Source organism: Corvus hawaiiensis, chromosome 30 (assembly GCF_020740725.1).
Source record: "Corvus hawaiiensis isolate bCorHaw1 chromosome 30, bCorHaw1.pri.cur, whole genome shotgun sequence".
Lineage (NCBI taxonomy): Eukaryota > Metazoa > Chordata > Aves > Passeriformes > Corvidae > Corvus > Corvus hawaiiensis.
This window is the reverse complement of record NC_063242.1, coordinates 3,627,138-3,650,976: the sequence shown is the minus strand read 5'-3', so window position 1 is coordinate 3,650,976 and position 23,839 is coordinate 3,627,138. Positions and strand designations below refer to the sequence as shown.

Here is a 23,839-nt window from a genome sequence, read left to right as displayed (position 1 = left end):
TGTATATTAATACATTAATATATACATTTATATATATTGATATAATATGTTTACAGAGGATGAAGCAAGGCTTCTTTCAGTGGTGCCCAGTGACAAGATCAGAGTCAATGAGCATAACTTGAAACTTAGGAAGTACCATCTGAACATCAGCAAATGCTTTCTAATTGCGAGGATCACTGGCACAAGTTGCCCAGGGAGGCTGTGTAGTCTTCATCTGCGAAGGTTCTAAAAGGCTGCTTGTACATAGTCACTTCTAATTACTATTTACAATTTTCACCTAAAAATGACCTCCCACTATGTAACTGAATCTACACAGACCATTTCCTATGAAGAGGGACAAACCTAAGCTAACGTTCTATCGCTCTGATTTGTCCTCATTTCCTATATCATAATCTTATGACCCTCCCGTAATCTCATGGCTTCTAAATATTTACCTGGACCCAGAAGAATCATAATAGATCTAGTACTTCTGTTTCTCTTTTACTAGTAGAAGTCACTTTCAGAGATTGCCTTTCTGTGAATATCTTAATGTATCAACTTGAATTATATGAAAGCATAGCTACAAGACAGAATAGAGGAATTAATTCTCTGCAAGGTCAAGAAAACTTGAATTAAATTGTTTCTAAGATTTTGCTATAGAAATCAGCCAAGAATTGGGAATAGGACAATATGAAGGAAGATTTCAGGCACATGACACCTTGAAAAAAAGTAAATATTATGAAGAGATAGTTTTTAAGAGTTTTATAGTTAAACAGTTACGTTTATAATGTCTTGGTTTTCCTGCTCTCAATCTCTTCTCTTCATGTCTTTTCCCATATTTTCCTTTTACTGCCTTGCATGTGCCTCTTATCTTCTGCCTTTCTTTTTTACTGTTCAAAGTTGAAGGTAGGGCACTCCTTCTAGGATGAAATTACTGTGTACTATTCAGAACTCTCGGATTAAACATTTATGTTATCTGGTATATTTGAGGCTTCCAAGCTCATTCATGGACAAAAAATAATGTCTTTCTTCCTGCTCTAAAACCTCTTGGCAATTGTGATGGAGAGTGGAAACCTCTGCTCTTCTTTTTGATCCTCAGAAGCCAAACATAAGAAGTCAAAAAACACCTTGAAGTCTACATAATTTATACCTATAGCTATCAAAAACTGGTGTCTTAAATTTGTTTTCTGGCTGACATTTGAAACGTCAACAGATATCTCATGTATTTTCCCTCCCTCTTAGCCCCACAATAACTCTCTCATTGCCTCTGCTTATCCAGTGAATTCTTATCAGAACTGCCCACTAACTCAGATGCAAGTTTGCAGACTACACAGTGACAAAACAAGGCTACAATAAATAAAATTCTAGATTAATAATACTTTTACCCTGCTTTCTCTACAGCATCAATCATATACTATGTTGAGAAGACTTACTGTTAGCTGCTTTTATCGGGAAAAATTTTGGTTCTTCCAATATTACATTTTCTAGGATGAGACTTGGAAATTAGAGATATTAAATTCTTTGAGCTTAGGTAAAATGGACCCTGATGGCCTGCTGATTTTTGCAGATGTTGCATTGTCAGTGTGCAAAACGCAACACAATTTTAAAAAATCTTTAGTGTTCATCATGTCCACCAGAAAAAATGGGGTTTTTGTCCACTTACAAGGTTTGTTTCTCTTAAGGTTTTATCACCAACATATTTTTAGGTTATTGAAATCAATGAAGATGGTGACAGTCACAAGAGAAAATATTTTATCTTGATATTGTTAATCTATTTCATTAGCTTACTACACTCTTCTCATTTCTTCTGCCTTTTTGAAATGCCACCTACACTGATAAAATTACATTAAGAGTTCTCAATATTTCCATGAAGAAGCAGAGAAATCACATAAAGAGATGACTAGTAAGAAGCAGGGAAAAACAAAAGATTCACTTGAGATGAACAGAATTCACCTTATTTTAAAAACAATCCCAGACAAGGTATTCAGTGGGAGGAAAATACATATATTTTTAAAAGTCCAGAAATATCATGAATATGCTATCAAATGTAAAGTTAAAATGCAGTTTCACTGAATTTCAACATGAGATGATTGCAAAAAGAAGTAACTGAAGCCACTCTACAGGAAGTGCCCTATCATAAAACAAGGAAGCCCTCTTAATGTGCCAGTGCAATCAAATGCCAACTTCCAGTTTGAAACATACTATGAATAAAAATGTTTATAAATAAAATGAAAAATATGCAGGAAATAACAGAAGAATACTGAAGAAAGGTAAACTAGGATTACTCATAAGCAAATAAAGCATTATCTGAAAACCAATACATGATTATACTTTTCTCTGTTTTCCAGTCATATTCTGTAGCCTTTACATCTTCTTCAATACTAGTGGCTTCCAAAAGCTTTGACTTACTGATAGTTAAGTATAACTTAATTCTCATGACTCTTCCCACTGAAGCATGAAATACAGCAAACAACAAACCACAGGAATATTGCTTGGTTTGCCTAATTCAAAATACAATCCCAAACAGGTAGTGCCAGGCAGCAGTAAAATTTGAGGCACCAACCACTGCATAATCTTCAATCACCTGAAAGCTCATCTGTGAATCAGAAACCAGACACAGCCAGGCCTTTTCTGAAAACCGTGTGCTGAAAACAGTGTTGTGGTTTAGGAATGTTATTCTCCAATTTAGTGTTTCCAGTGAAACCATGAGCCTCTTGCTAACACCCTCTTCCCCCTCCCCCTCCCCTGTGGTGGGATGGAGGGGAGTCAGAGACACAAAAAGGTGAAGATCATAGAATGAGATAAGAACAATTTACTGAAAACAGCAATGAGATAAGAGAATGAACTGTGACAGCAGCAATACTAATGACAGAGGGTACAAGAAAGAGGTGAACAATTCTCATGGAAACAATTCCTGACTGCTCCCTCCATCACACTGTGCTGAGCTGGAAGGGACCCCTTCTCGCTCGAAGAGACTCCCTTCCCCCAACTCTCAGCAATGAGGTGAGGTGGCATAGAAAAACTTCTGCATCCTGGCCATGCCCCTTCCTGGATACTGCAAAAACTAACCCTGTCCTTCCTGGAACCAGGACAAACAGCTATAATTCTTCAGGCTTGATAAACACTAAAACTAGCCTGGCTTTGAGCAGCAGGTTGGATGAGAGACCTCCAAGGTCTCTTCCAACCTAAATTACCCTACAGTTACATACCACAGCAAATACTTTGAGCTGAATATCCCAAAAGTATTTTGTAACCTCATTTATAAATCTTTGCCCCAGAATTAACTTTTGAAACAGAATCTTCTCCCAGAGGATGAAAACAGGGCAGCAATCCATAAAATCTAGGACACAGAAGCACAGTAGGTATGAACTTGTCCTTGTTAAGTAACAGAACTGAGGAAGTGTGTACATTATTCTTATATCAAGTCAACTTACACAATTTAAACATTAACCCAGTAGAAACGATATTTATGGTTGTACAAACAGACGAATTATTCACAAAGGATGCTACAAGTGAGCTGAACTATTGGCAGCCATAGAATACAGGTCACTTGAAAAGTCATATTCCTTGAATCCAAGTAATGCCAAGAAAGGGAGCCTCAAGCCACACTAGCAGTATAAGATGTATAGATATTGCCATTGTTCTTTAAGAACTGAAAGAAATTAGCATAAAGTTCTCCATTCTCTCTACCTACCATTTGTCTCTCTATGTGACCTGGAGAATAAGGAAGATATAATATTTTTTAATAAGAAAGAGAAGATTTTTTTCACCAAGGAAAAGGAAATGGTGATAACCCAAAGTCTCGGCAGAAAGGATTCCTAAAGGAAACACCTGAAATAGAAGCAAGAGATCCTCTGTGACCTTGGCCGTCAGAGATAAATTGGAGTAAGATTCATAAGCTAAGCATTTGAGACAACTGTCTCATTACAAGGCAAAGTAAGCCAAAAAGACAGCTTGATGACTTTGAAGGGCAGCTAACTTGCAGGCAAGTTAGGTGAGCTTTAATTATTCATGAGATAAGATAAAGTACAAATTGCAGAGGGACTGGAGACAGTGATCTAGCTAAGAAAAACAAGTCATCAGCCCAAAAACCCCTGAAGTTAGATGGCAGGTAAAGAGATGCAATCAGGGCTCCTGTGGACTAAACTACATGGGTATCAAGTCACTATGCAAGAACAAGAAGGAGCATCTATCCCCGCATGTGTTTAGGTGGAAGGACCACTGGAGGAAATTTAGATAGATATCCAAACTGTTCTAGTTTGAAAAAAGAGAAGGAGATCAGTCAAACTGTTGCAGTCTTTCTGGGAGATGGAAAAATGAGACAACTGCCCTGTCTTGCTGCTAAGAGTAAAACCACCTGAGTTATCACATAGGCTTCTCTAAAGATCCCATTAATTTGTTTCTGCTTATTTTATTTTGCATGAGAGTAAGAGATTAGATTCAGTTACTTCTGATCTAATGGCTTGTAATGTATTTTCATTATAGATAAGACCATTCACATCCCAAGCTCAGTGGCATTTTACAACAGATAGAGAGGTTTTAGATGCTATTCAACTGTTCTGTCACTTTCAAAAAAATGTCACAAGAATAGTTTTGCCTGATGCTCCTTTAGAGGGAAAATTCTAATTTCAGTTGATGTATAGACTTATACCAGCACCTGAGTGTCACTAAGAGGCCTTGATGATCTTTCCTCTGGGGCCTCCACCTAGCTTTTAGTCCTGTGTCTTCAGTCTCTGCCACAGACCACCTGTCTAGCAGTCACTAGACCTGACCCTGGATTGAGGACTGATTTGCCACCTTGGCCTTGGACCTGCTTCATTGCCATAGACTTACTTGCCTGATGATCTGCACACTTGGCTGATCCTGGCCTCGATCCCTGGGTCTGCCCTCCTCTCTTGCAGCAGGACTGGGTTTTGCCCAGCTGTCGCATGCTCTCCTGCTCTACTGCTGGTGGCTTCCATCCCTCACTGCTCCCAGACAGCAAATTAATAACTGCAGTTCCTGCAGTTTTTCATGTGCTTTCACTGTCTGCACAGGGAAGGGTGAAACTCTACATGGAGTTGAAAAAGGAAGGATTGAGCTCTAATCATTTGAAGACACAGGACTCAACATGCAGTATAAAAATCACTGCAATTCAAGGAAACCTTGACTGAATCTTACATTACTTGAAAGCTGTAATGAATCACAGTAAATTGAGTTTGCAGACAGAGGAGGTTGTTGCTCACCTTTCAAGAGAAATGGAGAGACTTTGAACTCAAGTGCAGCACTCTTCCAAACCCTTGAAAGTGCAGTTTTAGAACTTCTTAAGTGACCCTGACAGACAGGAAGTCCCTCCTGCTGTCCCAAAGGAAGACCAAGAATCCCTATGTTGTGTTTGTTTAGTGTTATCCTGAGAAACCCTACACAACAAAAGTTTAACAATCTACCCTTTCTATTGGACTTTTTTTCACTTCTAATCTTTCTCATGTTTCCAGGTGACCCAATGCTTTTTACAGACTTCTCTGATCTACTTCCTTCTTGAAGATGATACTAGGACTGATCTTCCAACTTCTGTCTAATGAACACTAAGTAGATTTGCAGTCTACTGTATGTGTCTTAAGGGTCAATATTGCATTACATCAGGGTTGTGCAACAAGAGCTCTTTGTTTCCTTTCTACTTTTTACAATAAGTCCAGCAGTTTAAACATCTTGCCCATTACTCAGTTTGTGGTTCATTGTAGTGCTTTCCATATCTTTCTCTGGAGATCTTCTGCCTATGTGGGCATTCTGCACTTTTTTACTTAAATATTATTGCTATTAAAACCTTTATAAACATGCTGGTTTTGGCTGGGGCAGAGTTAGTTTTATTCACTGGGTCTAGCATGGGGCTGTGATTTGGATTTGTGCTGAACACAGGGTTGATAACACAGAGGTTTTATTATTCCTGAGTAGGGCTGGCATAGAGCGAAGGCCTTTTTTGCTTTTCATACTTCATTGCTGACAAGGGGCTAGGCATGGGAGGCTGGAGGGAGATGCAGCTGGAACAGGCCTCCATGACCAAAGGGATATTCCAGACCATATGACATCATGTTCAGTATATAAATGGGGGAAGAAGGAGGAAGGAGGGGAGGGGAATGTTTGCAGTGATGGCATTTGTCTTCCCAAGTAGCTGCTATGTGTGATGTGGCCCTGCTCTCCTGGAGATGGCTGAACACCTGCCTGGAAGCAATGAACTAGTTCCTTATTTTGCTTTGCTTGTGCACATGGCTTTTGCTTTCCCTATGAGTTTTTATCTCAACCCCTGTGTTTTCTGGCTTTTACCCTTCTGATTCTCTCCCCAAACCTGCTCGTGGAGGAGTGCCCAAGCGGCTGTGTGGTGCAAGGCTGCCGGCTGGGGTTAAACCAATATCAATATCATTCTGAAACTTAATCCTGTCCTCTGCAAAGTACTTGCAGCTTTTCCCAAGTAGGTATAAACTGCAATTTAATAAACATTTTCTCTATCATACTATCTAGAGAAAATCTTATCTCTTTCTGGAGTATACCACTTGACAGAATCTCATCCTTCTTATTTGACAGTATACCACTGATAACTACTCACCGAAATTATTTCCAAGACAGAGAAGGGTAAAGCATACCATGCTTTTTTGGTGACTTTTTGCTTCAGCATTTGTTTTAAAAACAATTATTCAACTGACCGATGTCAATTAACTTCTGTGGCAGGAATATTGGTTAGAGACTAGAGTGCTCTTACAGTATCTTCACCAAGATTAAGTTTTTCTACTTTTCTCTAGGAGTACTTTTAACATTTTATAAGTCATATCACACATCACCTATCACACCTCCTTGAGACCTGTTACCTTGTCATAGAGGGAAATCAGATTGCTTTACATGATTTATTCTTGACAAATCCAATTTCACCATTGTTTAGCACCTTTTTATCTCCTGTGTGATTCCAAACAGATTATCTGCTCAAGTGTCTTTCCAGGAATCAAATTTAGCCTGACTGGCCTATAATTCCCTGGGCCTTTGTGTGTTTTCTGGAAAGACAGACACAAAGGTTTCTTCCCTCCCCCCACAATTCATCTACTTTCTATCCTTTAATTCTCAAAGCTCATAAGGGAAGAGTCTAAGATTTCTTAAGTATTCCACAGTGAATTAATTGTGCCAGACAATCTGAAAATACCTGACTCATCTGACTCTAACCTGTTCTTATCTCTCTTCCCTTGTTTTAATTATGCTAGTCTTCAGAGCGCAGTCAGCCTGTTTTAAAACCAATGCTGAGGAAGAAAAAAACTCCCAACAACCAAACAACCAGGCATGCCTCTGTTAGTTTTACCTCTCTGATAATTAATGGGCCAACTCTTTTCCTTGTCTTGCTCTGATTCATTACATGTAAGATGTTTTCTTTTACTCTATTGTTAAAACCATGCTTAAAGGCACTTAGTCCATACTTTATTGCAATTTTTATGACCAAAATGTTGCTCAGGGTGAAACTTGGTCTGTGGGGCGCATGATATGTGATCTTATTAGTTCTGGGGGCTTCAGACATTTTTGGCTCAGTAAGCTCCTCCAATATCTTCAGCCATAGACTTAACGGATTTTGTTCCTCAGTGTTCAGATTGATGCTTATAATAAATCAGAGTACAAAAGGAACATGAAGAAATTGGATTTATTCTCCCTTTTAAGTGAACCAGAGTCAGGATACAAGCCTCCCTCAAAAACATAAGCTTTTGCAAATCAAAGAGTATGAAGGAACCTTTGCACTTGGGTGCAATGACCTTGGGTGTAAAAACCAGGCATGTGAAAGCATGGGTAGCTTTCATTACAGACACTCAAATAAACCCCAGAAGGGAATTAAATTTACTCAGTACAGTAAATGTGACCTATTAAGAGAAAGCCAAATAAGACTGAAACAGTGGGACAGTTTCTTTTTCCTTAATTGCTATTTCCTTAATGCTATAAAGGAACTAGCTCCTTGGAAGTCTGATATTAGTATCTCTCTGTGTGTAGTAGAAATTATGCAAATCTTACCTCAGAGAACCTTTGTACATCCTGGGTTAAAGTTCCTACTCTCTTCCAATGATAATGTTTGAGTAACTTCAAAATTGCTGGATTCACTGCATTATCAGATGGCACTGTCCGGAAGAAATAAGGATATTTTTTCTTATCAGCCAACTCTGGAGTTGTTGCTGCAAATGAGAGCTGTAAAATATCAAAGAACAAAAAAATGAAAGTCACCATAAGTCATCTAAATGTCAGTAAAAATACTTTGCTTTTCTCAGTGCAACAAGACAGAGAATCTGTGCATTGCTGTCATGTAGAGAAGTTTCATCATCATACAACTTGAAAGTCCTACCAGTACCATTTACTTTTAAAGAGATTTTTGAAATATTTTAGCTCTATAAACCACCTGCTGCAAAATTAAACCAGGGAATCTTAAAAGTCAGTGATGTAAAATCCTCTGTTTAAAATCATGCATCTTACACATAGCAGTGAGCAATAAGGCCTAAGGGAGTAAATCTCTTTGATGAATTCCCCATCAGTTGCTCTTCATAGAAGTTGAGAATACCTCCAAGAGAATATTATATTCTCAAAGTCTTATATATCTTAAATTGCTGGATGAACCTCTAGTAGTACTTCTTCCTATCTTCAGGTAATAAAACAGCTCCAGGTAACAGAAAAAGAGAAAATCATTATGTTAGCCAAGGCTGCAACTCAGAAGTTTACTTGGGTCCCAGCTTCCTGCATTGAAGCAGCCCCCTGTGGTTTCTTTCATAAAAGAGGATTCAATGGCTAAAACACTGGAATTTGTTCACAGTTTGAGAATGCTTATAACAAAAGAAAAAGGAAACCTTTTAAAACACGCAAAAACAAACAGAAAACTTCATTGAATTCTTCTGCCCAAGTTAAAAGTGGCCTATTTTTGTGAATGTTTTTCAGACAGTGTTTTGAAGAGAATGCCTGCACATTCAGTTTTTGAAAACACTTCTACTCCAAAGATACTTCTGGTCATTCCCTCCAGTTCTTTTTAGGCTGCTACGAATGTGCTTCTCAAGCATTTTTTCAGCCAGGAATTTTGATTGAGAGGTTCCTTAAAGTACTGTTTTGATGCAAATAGGTTTGACTGGAAAAAAACATAGGCTCCCTAATACAGTTATTTAAAGTCTTTCAAACTCAATAGAGAGTCAAAAAATGTATGTGAATTCAAGACTATATAAGTATAGACCAAACATAGCTTTAAGTTTGCACTTTTTCAATCAAGCATTCAATATATTTGGGTTAGATAAGCTTTTTTGAAATTCTGAATAGACAAGTTTAATCTTGAAAATCTGAAAAAAACAGTTCAAGTCTTTTCTTCATGTTTATAAAATCTAGGTTTAGCCTATCAGAGACAGGACTTATTCTCTGCCTGATTTTAGACTCACAAAGAATATACTGCATTGCTATAATGGCCTGAATATAGTTTGTTTTCCTAACCAAAAGAAATCTAAACAACTTAAAGTGTACATAACCAGGACAGTTTACAGTATACCTTTCAAAATAGAAGATTCTTTCTTTTCACTGGTCAGGAGATAATGAATAGTGTAACTGTCATGTAATTCAGAGGTTAAACATTTTTAATATAGCAACTGATCTTTTACTAAATTTCATTTAAAAAGTGCAATATGAAGTGTTATGATTTATTGTCATCTTGATTTTCCAAAACCATTCCCATAAGGAAAGAAGAATGAACGTCTGCCAAGCAGACCTATTCAGCTTTTCTGTTTAGCCTGGTAGTGTTGAACATCATGCATTCACAATGAAGGTGGAAATAAGGACCTGTACTTCTGACTGAAAAAGAGAGAACACTTGATGCTAGAAATCCAACATGAAGAGGAATACCTCTTGGCAGCGCAGTTGCTTGCAGCCCGCTGACTGCAAAGGAATTGCTTTTCAAATTATTATGGTTTTGGATCAAACATAATTCGATTGATCCTTAAGAAAAAGAAGAGCAACACTGAAGTAACAGTAGTGGCAGGAAACATCAGCAAGGTTCACCTAGTTCAGGTTCATAGATTGACTGGTAAATTTTTCTGATCAGTAGTACAAAGCTCCATAGTAATGAGAATCATCTCTACATGTGTGAGCTGGCTTTAGGATGAGGATCTGTGATATAAGCAAGACAATTCAAAACCATCCTTTGTGATTTTTTAGTGACTTAAAGGGCCTGAGTTAGTATCCTAACTGCTCAAATTTCCTTGGAAACAATGAAGCAAAACCTTACCTCTCTTCATTGCTTCCAGAAAGTTGAAGTCTCATAACAGATTTCTCAGCCATGTGAGGTGAGATGAGATGAATACAGGTTTATGTGTAAAACTAATGACACCTGAATTGCAAAAGAACAGTCCTCTTCATTTCCTTTTTAAATTAAGGTTTTTATTAAAATAAAAATCTGGAAAACTTCATGCTCAAACAATTCTCAGATTGTAGGATATATTCAGAGGTCTTTAATTCAAGCATCACATATATCATGGTTGGTCTCATTCTGCATCACTTTGACGTTTAATAAGACACTCATAAGAGATGGAAAAATATCTTGAAAATGTTAAATCATTGAAAATATTTAACTTTTCATAAAATCGTCTCTGTAAAAGTGTGGGACATGGAATGAACTTAACCCAAAAATCACCAGCACTCAATATTCTGCTTTGAGAGGGACAAGGAAGAAAAATGGAAAAAAACCTCATTATGTTTTAAAAAGTGGTAATAAAAAGATCATGTTAAGAAATGAACTGACATAAGGTAGACTTACTGGAAAAGTATGTGAGATAGCACAGCTATACGGAAATATCAGGAAAATACTCATAACAAAATCTTCATTTAATTTGATAAAGCAAATAAGATCACAACACAGTCCACCCACATATGCATTTAGATGGTACAGCTCTTGTCAACTGAACATTAATTCTCTGTATGTTAGGTCTTTTTTACTCATGGCTGATTTGAAACTTGCATACTGAAAGGCAAACTTTTCATAATCTTCACTTCATTCTACAGGATTGAAAGCCATTCTACTTTTTGTAAGAGTTTTTATAACTTTCAGTTATTTAGCCAAAAGTCTGGATGAATGGCAATCATATTGCTCATATCATTCTTTGCAAAACACAAAAGTTCGATTTTTCACATCATTGCATTTTCCATGTATACATATTCATGCACTGCTATATTTTTTTACAGGTGTTTATACTTGCCTCTCCACGTTTAGGAAGAGTGAGAGATAAACGGGTATATGCAGGATTATAACTCAGCAATAAATGCCTGTGGGGTGTATGATGTCATTCTTTCACAGAAAGTTTTTTATAGAACTGCTAAAAGGTGATGGCCAATAGCCAAACTTCAAGAAAGGATGAATGAAAGGAAAACAAAAAAGGTTTTTTCAAGTTGCTATAAAGCAGAAGGCAGTGGACAGCTACCAGGAGATACATCATCACAGTGTGTGTGGTGCTTGTGTGTACGCATGCATAAACAGGCTCTGTGCATATGTGTATGCAGACCTAGAGAAAAAAACCACTCATATATATATATTATCTATATATATACCTGTTTGAATACTGTCAGAAAAACCTGCAGCTATGACCTAGATTATCTCTGACAAATCTTTCTTTAGAATATCTTTAGAATATCTGCTTCGAATTTGTGAGAAACTGGATCTGAACTTAAAATGAGTGTATGTAGGGAAACATTAGCTATGACTCAGATGGGAATTTCTGAAATGAAACTATATAAAACTTTGAAATAGAAAATAAGATTATATTTACCATTCATGAACTATAAACTATTAACTATAGTACAAAATGAGAACCAAATAGACCAGGGTATTGGATAGACTTTGGTGGACTGCTGAAAAACTGAAACATACAGAAGGATTTCATTAAGGAAGTTTTGGGGTCAGGCTTATGTGTTGATGAATTAAATTTTCCCAAGAAAGATGATATTTTCTGAAAACATTAATTTAGTTGGAAATCCACACATTTTCATGGAAATTTTGTCATCAACACTAGATAGTGAGATGAAAGAAAAAGAAAGTTCAAAGTGTTGAAAGGAACAGTTCTGCAGAAGGGGAGTAAAAGGTATCTTCATAACGCCACATTAAGTTTAAAAGAGGTGTGATAGATTAAACAAGAAACATCAGTCTGAAGTGCTTTCAAGTGCTTCTGTTTAAGGAAGTAATGGTGCATTCCCTTAAAGAAATGCAGTACAGGAGTGATAAGAGGGTAAGCTCTACTATCCATTTAAGAAAATGGGATGCAGCACTAATGAAATCAATGGAAAAGACTGAGAGTTATGTAAGAAAGTATGGATATAATTAGAAAGCTGAAACAAAATTAGGGAAGTAAACAACACCATATACAGAGTGTATCTATCCCATATATGAGTCCAGAAGTTGGAAGCTGGAAGGCTGAATGAAGCTACACTGTTGTCCCATGTACTTCAGAGAGAAAGGAAGCCATCAGTAATGAAAAGTAATTTTCTGCTGTTCAGTTGTTTTATTATCTCTAGGAAGCATTTATGTCTAATATTTTTCACTGTAGTAGGGTACAGAAATCTGAGAAAAATAAAAGTGCAGAACTGCTCCTGGGTAAACAGTCACTCTCATCTAACACAACAGGTCTGGTTAGGAGTCACGTTTATTTAAACAAACCGTATCAGCTAAAGTAACAGAAACCCTTAGCAAAGTTATGTAGGTCCAAATGGGTAGACCCCGGCTGAGTCTGACCCAAGGCGAAAGGACCCTGGCGGAACTGGGGGGAGCAGTCAAAAACGGCGGTGCCAGTGCCAGCAGCACCTGTGCGGAATCAAGTCCAGCACTTGAAGCAGAAGTGTGGCTCGACGTGGACAATCTAGTTTTCGGGGGTTGTCCATTGTTTTTCTGTTTCTGGCTCCGGGATGGGGAGCACCTGCCATCCTGTCTTTGTCTGGGGGAACCACATAGAGCTGTGTGGGAGTGGCCGTCATCTTGTCTTTTCCCGGCAGCCAGCAGAACTACATTGAGGTGCTGAACACCTTTTTGTGTGTAAAGTACCCTCTCTTCTTGTATACTTTTGTTATTGATATTGCTGCTGTTACTGGGCATTACTTAGTCACTTTTGTTTGCTTTCAGCAAATTGTTATCTCAACCTATGGTCTCTGCCTTTGTCCCTCTCCTGCCAAAGAGGGTGGGGGGAAAGGAAGTGGCTATTTGGAGCTTAATTTCTACACACTGTGTTCATGGAGTATGATACAATGGAGGGGAAAAAGAAAATGAAAAGAAGCGCTTTCAGGTAACAGGGTAACCTCCCTTGAATAAAATGTCATCTGCTAAGAGATTTGATTCTTGTTTGCAAATGGGGGAAATCAGCTTATTGAGCACCAGAGAGATTAACTTAGTTTTCCTAGGTTTCTGCACTAGGCTTGTACAAGTATTTTATTAGTGACTGCTAGAAATTTAAATGTGCCCCTCTTGCTGCAAAACTAGTCCTGATGGAGAGGGTTTATATATTTATATTTACTTCCTGCACCTTTTCTAGAAAGCTAAATTACGCTGATAAATCAGCTTTGCTAAACAAGATATAAACTGCTGATTCAACTGATTGGTGTTAACATTTATTATCATAACTAAAGATTGCATGTCATGTATGCTTAGATAGGAAGCAATATTTTCTGCAAAAAAAGGAAAATGCAAATAATTCTTTCCAAAAAAGGGGCAGAACATCAGAAAACTGCACAAAAAATACTCTTACAATGTTACAGGCTTGCACACGCAGAACCTGGTCATAGGAAAATAACAAGGAAAAAACTCAGGAAGATGATAATTTGCAGCAATGTGTACTTGTGACACCACACACCACTCCTTTCTGTGCCTTGCCAGGAGCTCTAGTGCTTTGACAAGCCTGTGCCAACAATAATGATACTCAAGTGCAAGCAAGTGATGGCTTGATGGTCCCAGGAGCTAAAAGGACCAGAATGGAAACTAATGAATAATGAAGAGTTAAAAGATTTGCCTACTGCAACTCTTGAGACAGCATTAGATGAACAAGTGAAACAATACACTCTTAACCCAGAGACAGAGAACAGATTGAAGCATAACAAACTGCATTTTAAATGGAATAGTAATTATAAAATATAAATATTTAGGTTAAATGTTAATTCACAGTAACCTTACTATACAAGCCAACTTATCCAGGTGTGCAATCAAACTACCACTGAACCTGATCTTGCCACTAGTGAAGTTATGAATAAATTTTAATATCATAACAGTACTTGAAATAAGAAAAAATATATATTTATTCTACAAGAATATTAAAGAGAACCTTAAATACATGATAGTATGTATAATAAGAAAAGGGATATATTAGACTGCCTTTTCCCACCTCAATGCACAGAATGTGTCATCTAATCAGCTTTGATGGATGACTTAGAAGAAAGGCATGTGAAAGTAACATTGCAAAGACAGCTACAAGCACCTATATATTTGGGAAATATGTCAACATGGGAAGCTAAGTGCAGCAATTTCATTGACAGTTACTTGCATAGTTCTTCAAAGCAGGTGAAAGCAATACACAGTAACAAAGGTAATATTTCTTGACAATTTACCTGTACAACTGCTGGTGATGAGTGTCTAGATACAGACAGCAAAAAAGTAGGTTCTGAACTGGACCTAGAAATTGTAGTGGCAATCTTCCCTCCTAGCTATGCCCTAATCCTCATCTCCAAATAGCACAGGTAATAAGTTGACATAAAGAAGACATAACATACGTTGACTAAAGAAGAAAATATTAACAAGAAATTATGCTTTTCCAGCAGTGGTAAATCAGTTACATTTTTACCTGTCATACAATACTCTTAAATAATTGAATGAAAGCTCTGGGAACTCCATCATTCAGAAGATTTTATGGGACTGGACAAACATCATTGTTATAACAAATATAACTCATAATTAAAAAATGGTCTGATAACTCTGTAAGGGCTTTCATTATGACAGCTGCAAGAACAAAATAAAAGTCTGGGAGAATACCTATGATGCCTCACTAGCTGGTACATGGACAAGATGCCTCATCCAAATGGGAACATGGATACACATTGTATTAAATTCACTGAACAAGAATAGGTCTCATGGATGAACATCCCTTTCATCATCCGTAACACATTACCCATGCGATTAAAACTACTGTTCCTCTTGAAATCAGATGTTTTGCCAAACACTGCTGCCCAATATCATCTACCGTTGCCTTCATTAATTCTGTGTCTGAAATTGCTTTCACTGACTGCCTTTTGGCACCTGGGAGTTTACAGAAAAAGCACTTCCAGCTGGTCTCAAGGTTGGAAGGCCCCTGCCTCAATGCTGATGGCATTCCAGTGAATTAATCCAATCACAATAAGATTGATGTTCAGCTGCGTTTTGCTCTAGAGACATTTTAGGAAGCAATTCTGGCTACTGAACGAATAAATATTTTTGAGGACAGAAACCGGTTTAGATAAAATCCATATGAGAAGTACTTCAGCTGAAAGATGTGTGCCTACAGATTAATGGAAGAGGAGCATTCAGTCCTGTTTCCTTCTTGGGCAGCCCAAACTACTCACAACGTAATATGGCAGGACCCATAGATTTCTGAATTCAAGAAGTCAGAGCAGACTATAAAGTTTGGTCTTTTGATGTTAAACTTTTTTAATCCCATAAAGTCTGTGGTTTAGGATGAGGAATAGTGATTGAAGCTCTGAGGCCCCCAGTGTAGGAAGGATGTGGACCTGTTGGAGCGAGTCCAGAGGAGGACCACAAACATGATCAGGGGGCTGGAGCACCTCTCCCAAGAAGACAAGGGTGAGAGGATTGGGGCTGTTTAGCCTGGAGAAAAAAAGACTCTGGAAACACCTCATAGCACTTTTCAGTACCTAAAAGGGACTACAAGAGAGATGGAGCAGGACTTTGTACAAGGACATGGATTGATAGGACAAGGGGGAATGGCTTTAAATTGAAAGAGATTTGGTATTAGGATGAAATTTTTTTACTGTGAGGGTGGTGAAGCACTGGAACAGGTTGCCCAGCTAAGGTGTAGATGCACCAGCCCTGGAAGTGTTCAAGTCCAGGTTGAATAAGGCTTGGAGCAAGCTGATCTAGTAGAAGGTGTCCCTTCCCATGGCAGGGGGGTTTGAAACTAGATGATCTTTAAGGTCCCTTCCAACTCAAGCCATTCTATGATTCTATGAATTCATTCTCAGCTGATGGGTGTTTTTTTGTCTTCAAGTCATGGAAAGGATAAACAGTAGCTGAAAATTGTAGCAGATCTGCTGAAAAAAAATTAAGGAAGAAAACAACATAGGCATTAGCATTACTGCTTCACCTGCCTCTCAGCCTAGAATATTAACTTCCATGCATCATCACACTAGCAAGAGCCTACATTTATGAACTTTATAGAAAGAAAATGAGTTAAAAGAATCCTTAACACAACATTTCTGGTGAACAGAAAATAGAGTAGTTATTAGTGTTCGGAGTAAAATATAGTTACATATCAAATTCATGTCCAAGAAATGGGATCCATTTTAAGTTCTAATAAATACTGCCTCACAAACCTATCACATTAACCTTACTTCTGAGACGTGTCAAGGAAGTATATGATGGAGTTATGGAAAATGTCCTCCAATTCAATGGTTAACAGTGCAACCAGTAAAATTAACAGAGACTTAGAAGGTAGTTAGGTGAACGCGAGGCAGAATTGTCTCCAACAGATGACCTCATCCGAAATTAAAAATTTAGCATAAGGCTTAACTTGATTCTTTCACTTTTAATGGGAAATAAACTATTGCCATCCTCTCTTCATTGCATAATTTTTCTGACCATTCATTTGAAAAGGTCTATCAGAGTCTAACAAAATCATTAATTCCTTTTTCCACACTCCAGAAACTATTTTAAGATATATATTAAACACAAATAATTTGCACCTAACATGTGTTATGCTTATTGCAGGTTGAACAGAGCATTAAAATTAAACATCAGATCTACTGAAGTTGCTGCAAACTTTTGTTTCAATTTCCAAACAGAATAAGAGACAAAATCTTTTGAGCATTTTCAAAAATGGAACTGCATTGCAAAAGAGGGCTGTGTATTTTTGTCTGTCACACTCAGTTGCTTAGCATTTGGCTACTGGCCTGGATTTTATCAGAATTCAGCTTCAAATCCCTGTTCTCCTTCAGTCACAGCATTATTGTTTATCCCAAACCAAGGAAAGTTTCCTACACTCATACTCTTGGTACTCAATCTCCTTGCTTCTTGTCTGTAACAAATTATCCTCAAAATCTAGTGGAAACCAACAACCTCATAAAATATTTCACCTTTGATAAAACAGACAATATTGCCATAATTCATTTAAAAAAACCTTCATTCCAGACCTATTCACAGCAGTGTGTTCCTGGCTGCCTGCCCAAAACTATTATCATTCTATTAGTATTGTTTGTTTGTCAGATTTTATCCAGCTAACACATGCTAAAAGTACAGCTGTTCCGTTTACATTTGGTCTTTAAATATCTGTTTTATTCTTTTTCTTCTACCTCTAAATGATGAAAAGAAGGGAAAAAAAACTCCCCAGTATAAAGATACCCTAGATGTGCAATATTGTTCTTGGGAGCATATGAACCCTGCACTCTACTGGAAATCAGGAACAGGACCATTGGTGAGTTTAAGATCAAAATTTCCCAGTTCTTCTGTGGAGTGGACACTCCAATACAGTCCCAATTCAGTTCTTTCCATCTTTTATTTATTTTACTGGAATACAACACCTTAAGAAATAAGGCACATCGTGTTAGCTCAAGATTTACTGAAATCTTTAAAAAAGTTGTGAATTAATGATTTATTTCTTCATTCTCTGGTTTCAAACCTAAGCATGAAATCCCAGACTTTTTCATGCTAAAACAGGTGACATACTCACTATGCAATGTAGTAATACACAAAGACACTGTTTATTCTAGATGGAACAGCACAGCTCAGAGATAACTTGTCAGGTCCTGGGAGCAATACCCCATCACTAAATCTGTACTCAGCGTGGGCTAATTTGCCTTTTCTTTCAGCTCTGTAACTTTTCTGATATCGCAGCACTGCATGCTGCAGTTACACCCTACCAGAAATGCTTAGAGACTAGTCTGACATCAGTCACTTGGAACTGTACCTTCTCTAATAGTGGGTAAAGAAGGGCTATGCTACAGAATTCAAGGGCTTGCTGGAGGGGAGATGTTGTAAAAAAAACTGGCAAAAAATCAGGGAACTTTCTTTGCCAGCAGACGTTGCCAGCAAAATAAATACTGCTTGCCCAGCAGCAAGGGCAGCTTGGGTTACACTGCCACTAAAAACCTCCAGCAGAAATGTCAATCACAATTATGATTAGAATATATTTGGCATTAAAATATCAAATGTGTTGTTGATCCTCCTCTAAGAAATAACCAAGATCTTGCATATTTTATGCATACTTTCTTAATCTGTGGTCAGCACAGATTTGAACATGATGCTCTGGATAGGAATCTACATGTACAAAACCTTTCAGCAACATATGCAGCTAGGAAATGCTCATGCAGATATATTCAGACAACCTAAATCACAAAACTGTCAACTTAAAGCTGCATTCTGTGTTTTTCAATCTGTAAGAGGTTGTAAAAAAATCTAATAAGGCATTATAATCTATTTTTATGAAATAAAAAATGTCAAACAGTCTTGGCTCAAGAACAGTTACAAAACAAAAATCCCCTCACTGTTGTCATCGGGGAAGTGGAAGAAGCCAGGAATGTTTCCTTCCAGTGCTGATGACTCCAGGACATAAGCTAATTGGTGCCCGAGGAAACCTCAATGTGTTTTTCTCAATACCTATGCCTTGCAGGTCACTTCAGCAGCTCCTGTTAACTTAATAAATGTTTCTTTATGCCTGCATTTGATTTTAAGTACAGTACTTGCCCCTGGTCTTTGAATGCATGCTGGGTACAAAGCATTAGCATTATCCACACCATTTAAGATTATGCACACTTCAATTAGATCTCTCAGCCATTTTTCCTTAGTTGCTGCCATCGCCCCAGTTCCTGCAGGCTGAAAGCTGAACGTTTTCTCTAGACCTCATTATCTTTTTTGTCACTTAGTCCATAAAACTGTTCACTACGATCCCATCTACTCCTGAAAGTAGTCCTTATCCACCTGCTCTTACAATATTTTCCATAACTTACATCCATCCAGGTGAGATAGAAACTGAACTAAATCACTCCATATCCATGTGCAGTACCAAAGGCAATGTAGCCTTAATTTTTCACATGCAAGGAATAGCTTTGTGCTCGATCTTTGTCACAAAGCCAGGAAAGTGCTTGAGAATACAGTTTAATTTTAAATATTTCAATAGTTTTATTGATTTGAGAGAAGGAACTCATATATGAAAAGTCAGACATGCATTAGAGTTTGGTACTGTTTATTAGTTTTGGAACCTGCTTTAAGTATCATCTCTTCTAATTCAATCTCATGTATTTCATTATTTATTACTCCCTTCTACGTGCAGTGATTAAGTTGTAATTTTTGAAGTCACTTGCCTCTTCTCAGCTCTCTTATTTGTGACCCAGTGTTTTCTCAATTGCCATTTATTTTTATACAACATTTCTGACCAAGTTGTTGTAATATTTATGTGGGGAGGGTTTCTTTGGTTAATTGGTTGGTTGGTTTTTTTAACCACATGCCTTATGGCTTTGTCTACTTGGTCTCAACCGTTTTCTGACTTGGGCTTCTGTTATTTTGGGTACTACTGAGTTATTTTGGTCTTTTTCAAACACTGGTCTTGGACATATTCCTGATAAATGTGAACTTGTCTGCTATTTTTACTGCCTCTGCATGGGACAAACTCATGATGGTACAAACAGGGAAAATGAAAAGCATCTGTGACAGGTGACTGGTACAATTCCTGATCTGAAAATATAAACTGTTCATATTCAGCTGGAGATTTCAGAAACTAAATTGGTGATCTGTATTGCTTTTCCTAAGGAATTATATTATATTTTATTCTAATATAGTTTCACTATGAATTTTGAAGTACCTCCTCCAGTTAAAGTAATGTCAGCTTTATCAAGAAGATATATATCAAGAGATGCACTAACAACCAATGCATTGTGCAACTGGGTGAAAAACGAAATGAGATTCCTTGTATTCACTGTCTTTTTTTATGAGCAGGTTATTCAAAAATTCTCTGAAGTTGAACAGCTAAGTTTCTTAAATGAACATCAAATTTCTTTTTCCTTTAAATATAACTACTAAACAGAGCTACATCTTTGAGACAACTCCAGGTACATTTTTACGCTTATCCAATAAACCACAAGTGACAGACTACCTCTCTGACAGAGCTGTAGTAAAAATGAAGATACTTTTCCTAATATGCATATGGTGCCTTTGCAGCTTGTTCACAGAAACCACTAGAAATGAATAGGGCATTTTTTACATTTTTCTTTTCTTAATTTGTTTAGCATCAGATTAATCCAGTTTGCTATCAATAAGTTACTGGAATTGACAGCTTTTGTTTCTACATACCAATAGTTTATTTATTCTCCAGCTTCCTGGACCCCTGATTTTCCCCTTATAGAGAACTCAGATTACTCTGAGCAGAAAAGCATGGCCCAGAGTACAGATAAGGAGTGAGTAGAAGGCAATTAGCATGAATAGAACCTCTTGACGCATTCCAAAACAAAATTCGTTGGGTAAAAAGAAGGAAGGAAACCCTGTCAGGAAATTAGCAACAGCAAGAACTGCATAAGACACCATGAGATAGTTGGACAAGAGAGGAGGAGAGGTGCTGTTTATAGCACAGAAACACACATTGTAGGGGGGGGAAAAAAAAAAAAAAAAAAAGAGATGAACAGGCCCAAGCATGGACAGCCAGCATGGACGAATGAAGTGAAGAAAAGGAATCTTGGCCTTATTTTAATAATCTGCTGAAACGTTGGCTTTGTGTCTATTTGGGCTGATACGTGCAAACACAAGCATGTAGCCATGCATGGTTACGTGTCCAAATGTTCAACACACTTTAGGGGCCTGCAGCCACAGAAAAACCTGCGTGGATATCACAGACTGAAAGTAGAGGATAGCATATGTTTTTGAAGACTTTTCTTAAGTTTACGTGAGAAATTTTACGTCCCAGTATATTTAAAGAACTATAAAACTTCAAATTTGATGAGATTTATATCGGTACATCATAACTTATATTGACTTGTCTTAAGATGAGATGAATCACTCTCTAGAAGCATCTGCTACTAACTACTGTAGGCACCAGTGGGAGACTACAGTGACTGTATCAGATGCAGCCACCTACATTGCACTTGGTCAAATGAATCCCACAACCATCATCAGACCTATTTAAGCATGTGAGAAAGCAGAGAGCCACCCGGAAGACACTTTGGCCTCCTAAACCCCTGAGAATTTTTAGGTATTTAATCTCTTTAAAAGGTTAAACAAAATGGTTAGTAAATCTGACAGTGCCTTAATTCTTCAGAAATCATAGTAAAGGAAAAATACAGATATCACACAATTTTTAAGTGGTTCCATATCTTCATTGTCTGCAAAAATGCTTAACATAGTGCTAAGATTTTAGATAACTGAATTTTCACTGTAATTTCCCTCAACCTTAAACGTACTCGGAGGTTCAGGTCAGGTGTCTCAAAACAGTCTTAACCTTGTTCTTACCACATTCATCATAGCATAACACTTCCACTTATACATAAACTATCCAAAGCAACTTATGGGGTAGCTGTTTGCTTTGTTCAATAAGAGTTGCCATTTGAGCCAGTGATTTTTTGTAGTGTCATTAAGCATGTAATGTCATCACATGCCACGCCAGTATAACAACCCTCTATGACCAACAATGTCATTCACCTTAAACCTCAAGCAATAGCTAAAAAACTAATGTCCACAGACTTTCAGCTGCTCATTTCAGGATTCTGCACATACATCCACACAACCAAGGCTGCAGCTGGACCAAGTCCCTGCTATATCCCAGCTGCTGCATGACACTTGAGCTCTCACAGTCAGCTGTGGAGGTAAAACACTCACTCTCTGCTGGTGGTTTTCTGCATGTCCTGCTTGACCAAAAGATAAATGCAACACAGTTGAAATACAAGAAATGTACTTTAAATAACTAAATCAAAGAGAAGAGACAACAACTTTAACCTAACCTTTTCTACAGTAAACTGCAAGGCTTTGCAGAAGCAATGGGGTAAAATTGAGGGGAAAAGGACACTGGACAGATACTGCAAACAAACCCAGCGATTTTTTATTCGGGGATTCAGAAACCATTATGCCCCATGACAGCCAGCCAAATATGGAAAAGAGGCAAATGGGTAGAAGGCTTTCTCACTGTTCTTTGCACAAAATGGTGCACCAGACTTATGAAGTTTCCCTGGAAATAGTAGGAGCCACCAAAAAATAGTAGGAGTCAACCAAAGAAGCAAAACAGAGTAAAGCCTAAAAAACATATGATCAGGAAGTGTTTTGAATTACTGGATCTGGGGAAAAAAATTGAAATATTATACTCTCAATCCCTAAACTGGCTATAAAATATGTTGGTGTCAGGATGTCATTCAAATAATAGTGGTCTCAAGTTTTATTGTGCTAGATGCCTGTTTTCAAGTTACTGATCAAGTATAAATGGAACATCCCATTGCTGATGGAAAGGATTTTTTCTGTATTCACAAAGACTACAATAATTCAGAAATTTTGATGGTGCTACTTATTGATATTATTGAGAACTCATAAGCATAAAGAATGTAAAGATTGATACACATAATCTTCCTGTTTTGAGAGCTTCTGTCTCTCACTGCCAGTAAAACCATGCATTTATTCAAGTTCTGAGCATGCAGGACTCAGCTCAGTGCAGTTGCTGGAAGGGAGCTGGTCAGGAAGTGGCAGGGAAGGACAACATCTCCAAAAGGAATATACAGATTCTGGGTATTTATGGTTCTGGATGCTTATTTCAGAAAGGTACAGCACTGCTTCACAGCAGCTTTCAAAGAGTGAGAGGCCACTTCAGTTTGTTTGGGGGGTGGCTGGGAACAGACATGTGCACCCTCTTTTCCCCATGTCTTCCCACCTCTCCCTTTTCTCCTGCAATACCCAATATCTGCCTCCTACTTGAGACTTGCAATACAAAGGCACAAAATAGCCATTCCTCTATCTGTGGCATGACCTCAACTCACCTCCTCCTGCACTGCTGAGTAGAGGCAAGAACCAGAAGCTCTTCCCTGGAGAAGATGGGGTACGAAGGTGGAAGTAGAACAAACAGTCCAGCAACTCAAAAGGCTGGAAAAAGTGGTGCCTGCCCTGGCTGATCTGTCCCTTGCCTCCCTCTGCAGTGAACCCTCTTTCCCTAGCCACCACCTCACCACTGATCAGAGAAGGAGCAGATACCAGAGGGACGCCTGTCTCTGTGTTTGAGCACAGAGTTAAGGCAGGCACCTCTGCCCTCATGGCTGCCACCCAAACCTGGTGTTAACAGAGGCTCAAGCTGCTGCTGCAGAGCACAACTGGGATTCGTAACGAGAGCCTGAGTATGTGAGTCATGGCTGCTGGGCATTCTCAGGAAGATTCTGAGCCTTTTCTTCAGGCTAAACAATCACAACTCTCTCAGGGTCCCCTCATATGATAGATGCCCAAGTACCTTCATCCTTGCAGAGGTCTTTGCTAGACTTGGTCCAGTATGTCCATGTCTCCCTTCCTTTGGGGAGCCCAGATGTGGACAGGTCACTGCAGATATGCTCTAGTCAGGGTTTTGCAGTCGAGAAGACTCACTCACCTCCCTTGATCTAGTGGTAACACTTTCCCTAGTACAACCTGGCCTCTCCTGGCTGCCTATAATCCAAGGGC

General features: G+C 38.1%; 1 protein-coding gene across 2 annotated transcripts in view; it reads right to left on the bottom strand.

Annotated features, from left to right (window-relative positions):
• The window catches only part of GABBR2 (gamma-aminobutyric acid type B receptor subunit 2), a 470,824-nt gene that overhangs the window by 272,128 nt on the left and 174,857 nt on the right, over nucleotides 1–23,839 (bottom strand). For both annotated transcript variants that reach the window (XM_048289220.1, XM_048289221.1), the window contains exon 3: nucleotides 7,993–8,163. In XM_048289220.1, coding sequence (XP_048145177.1) covers nucleotides 7,993–8,163 — 171 coding nt within the window. The remainder of the gene's footprint in view (nucleotides 1–7,992; nucleotides 8,164–23,839) is intronic.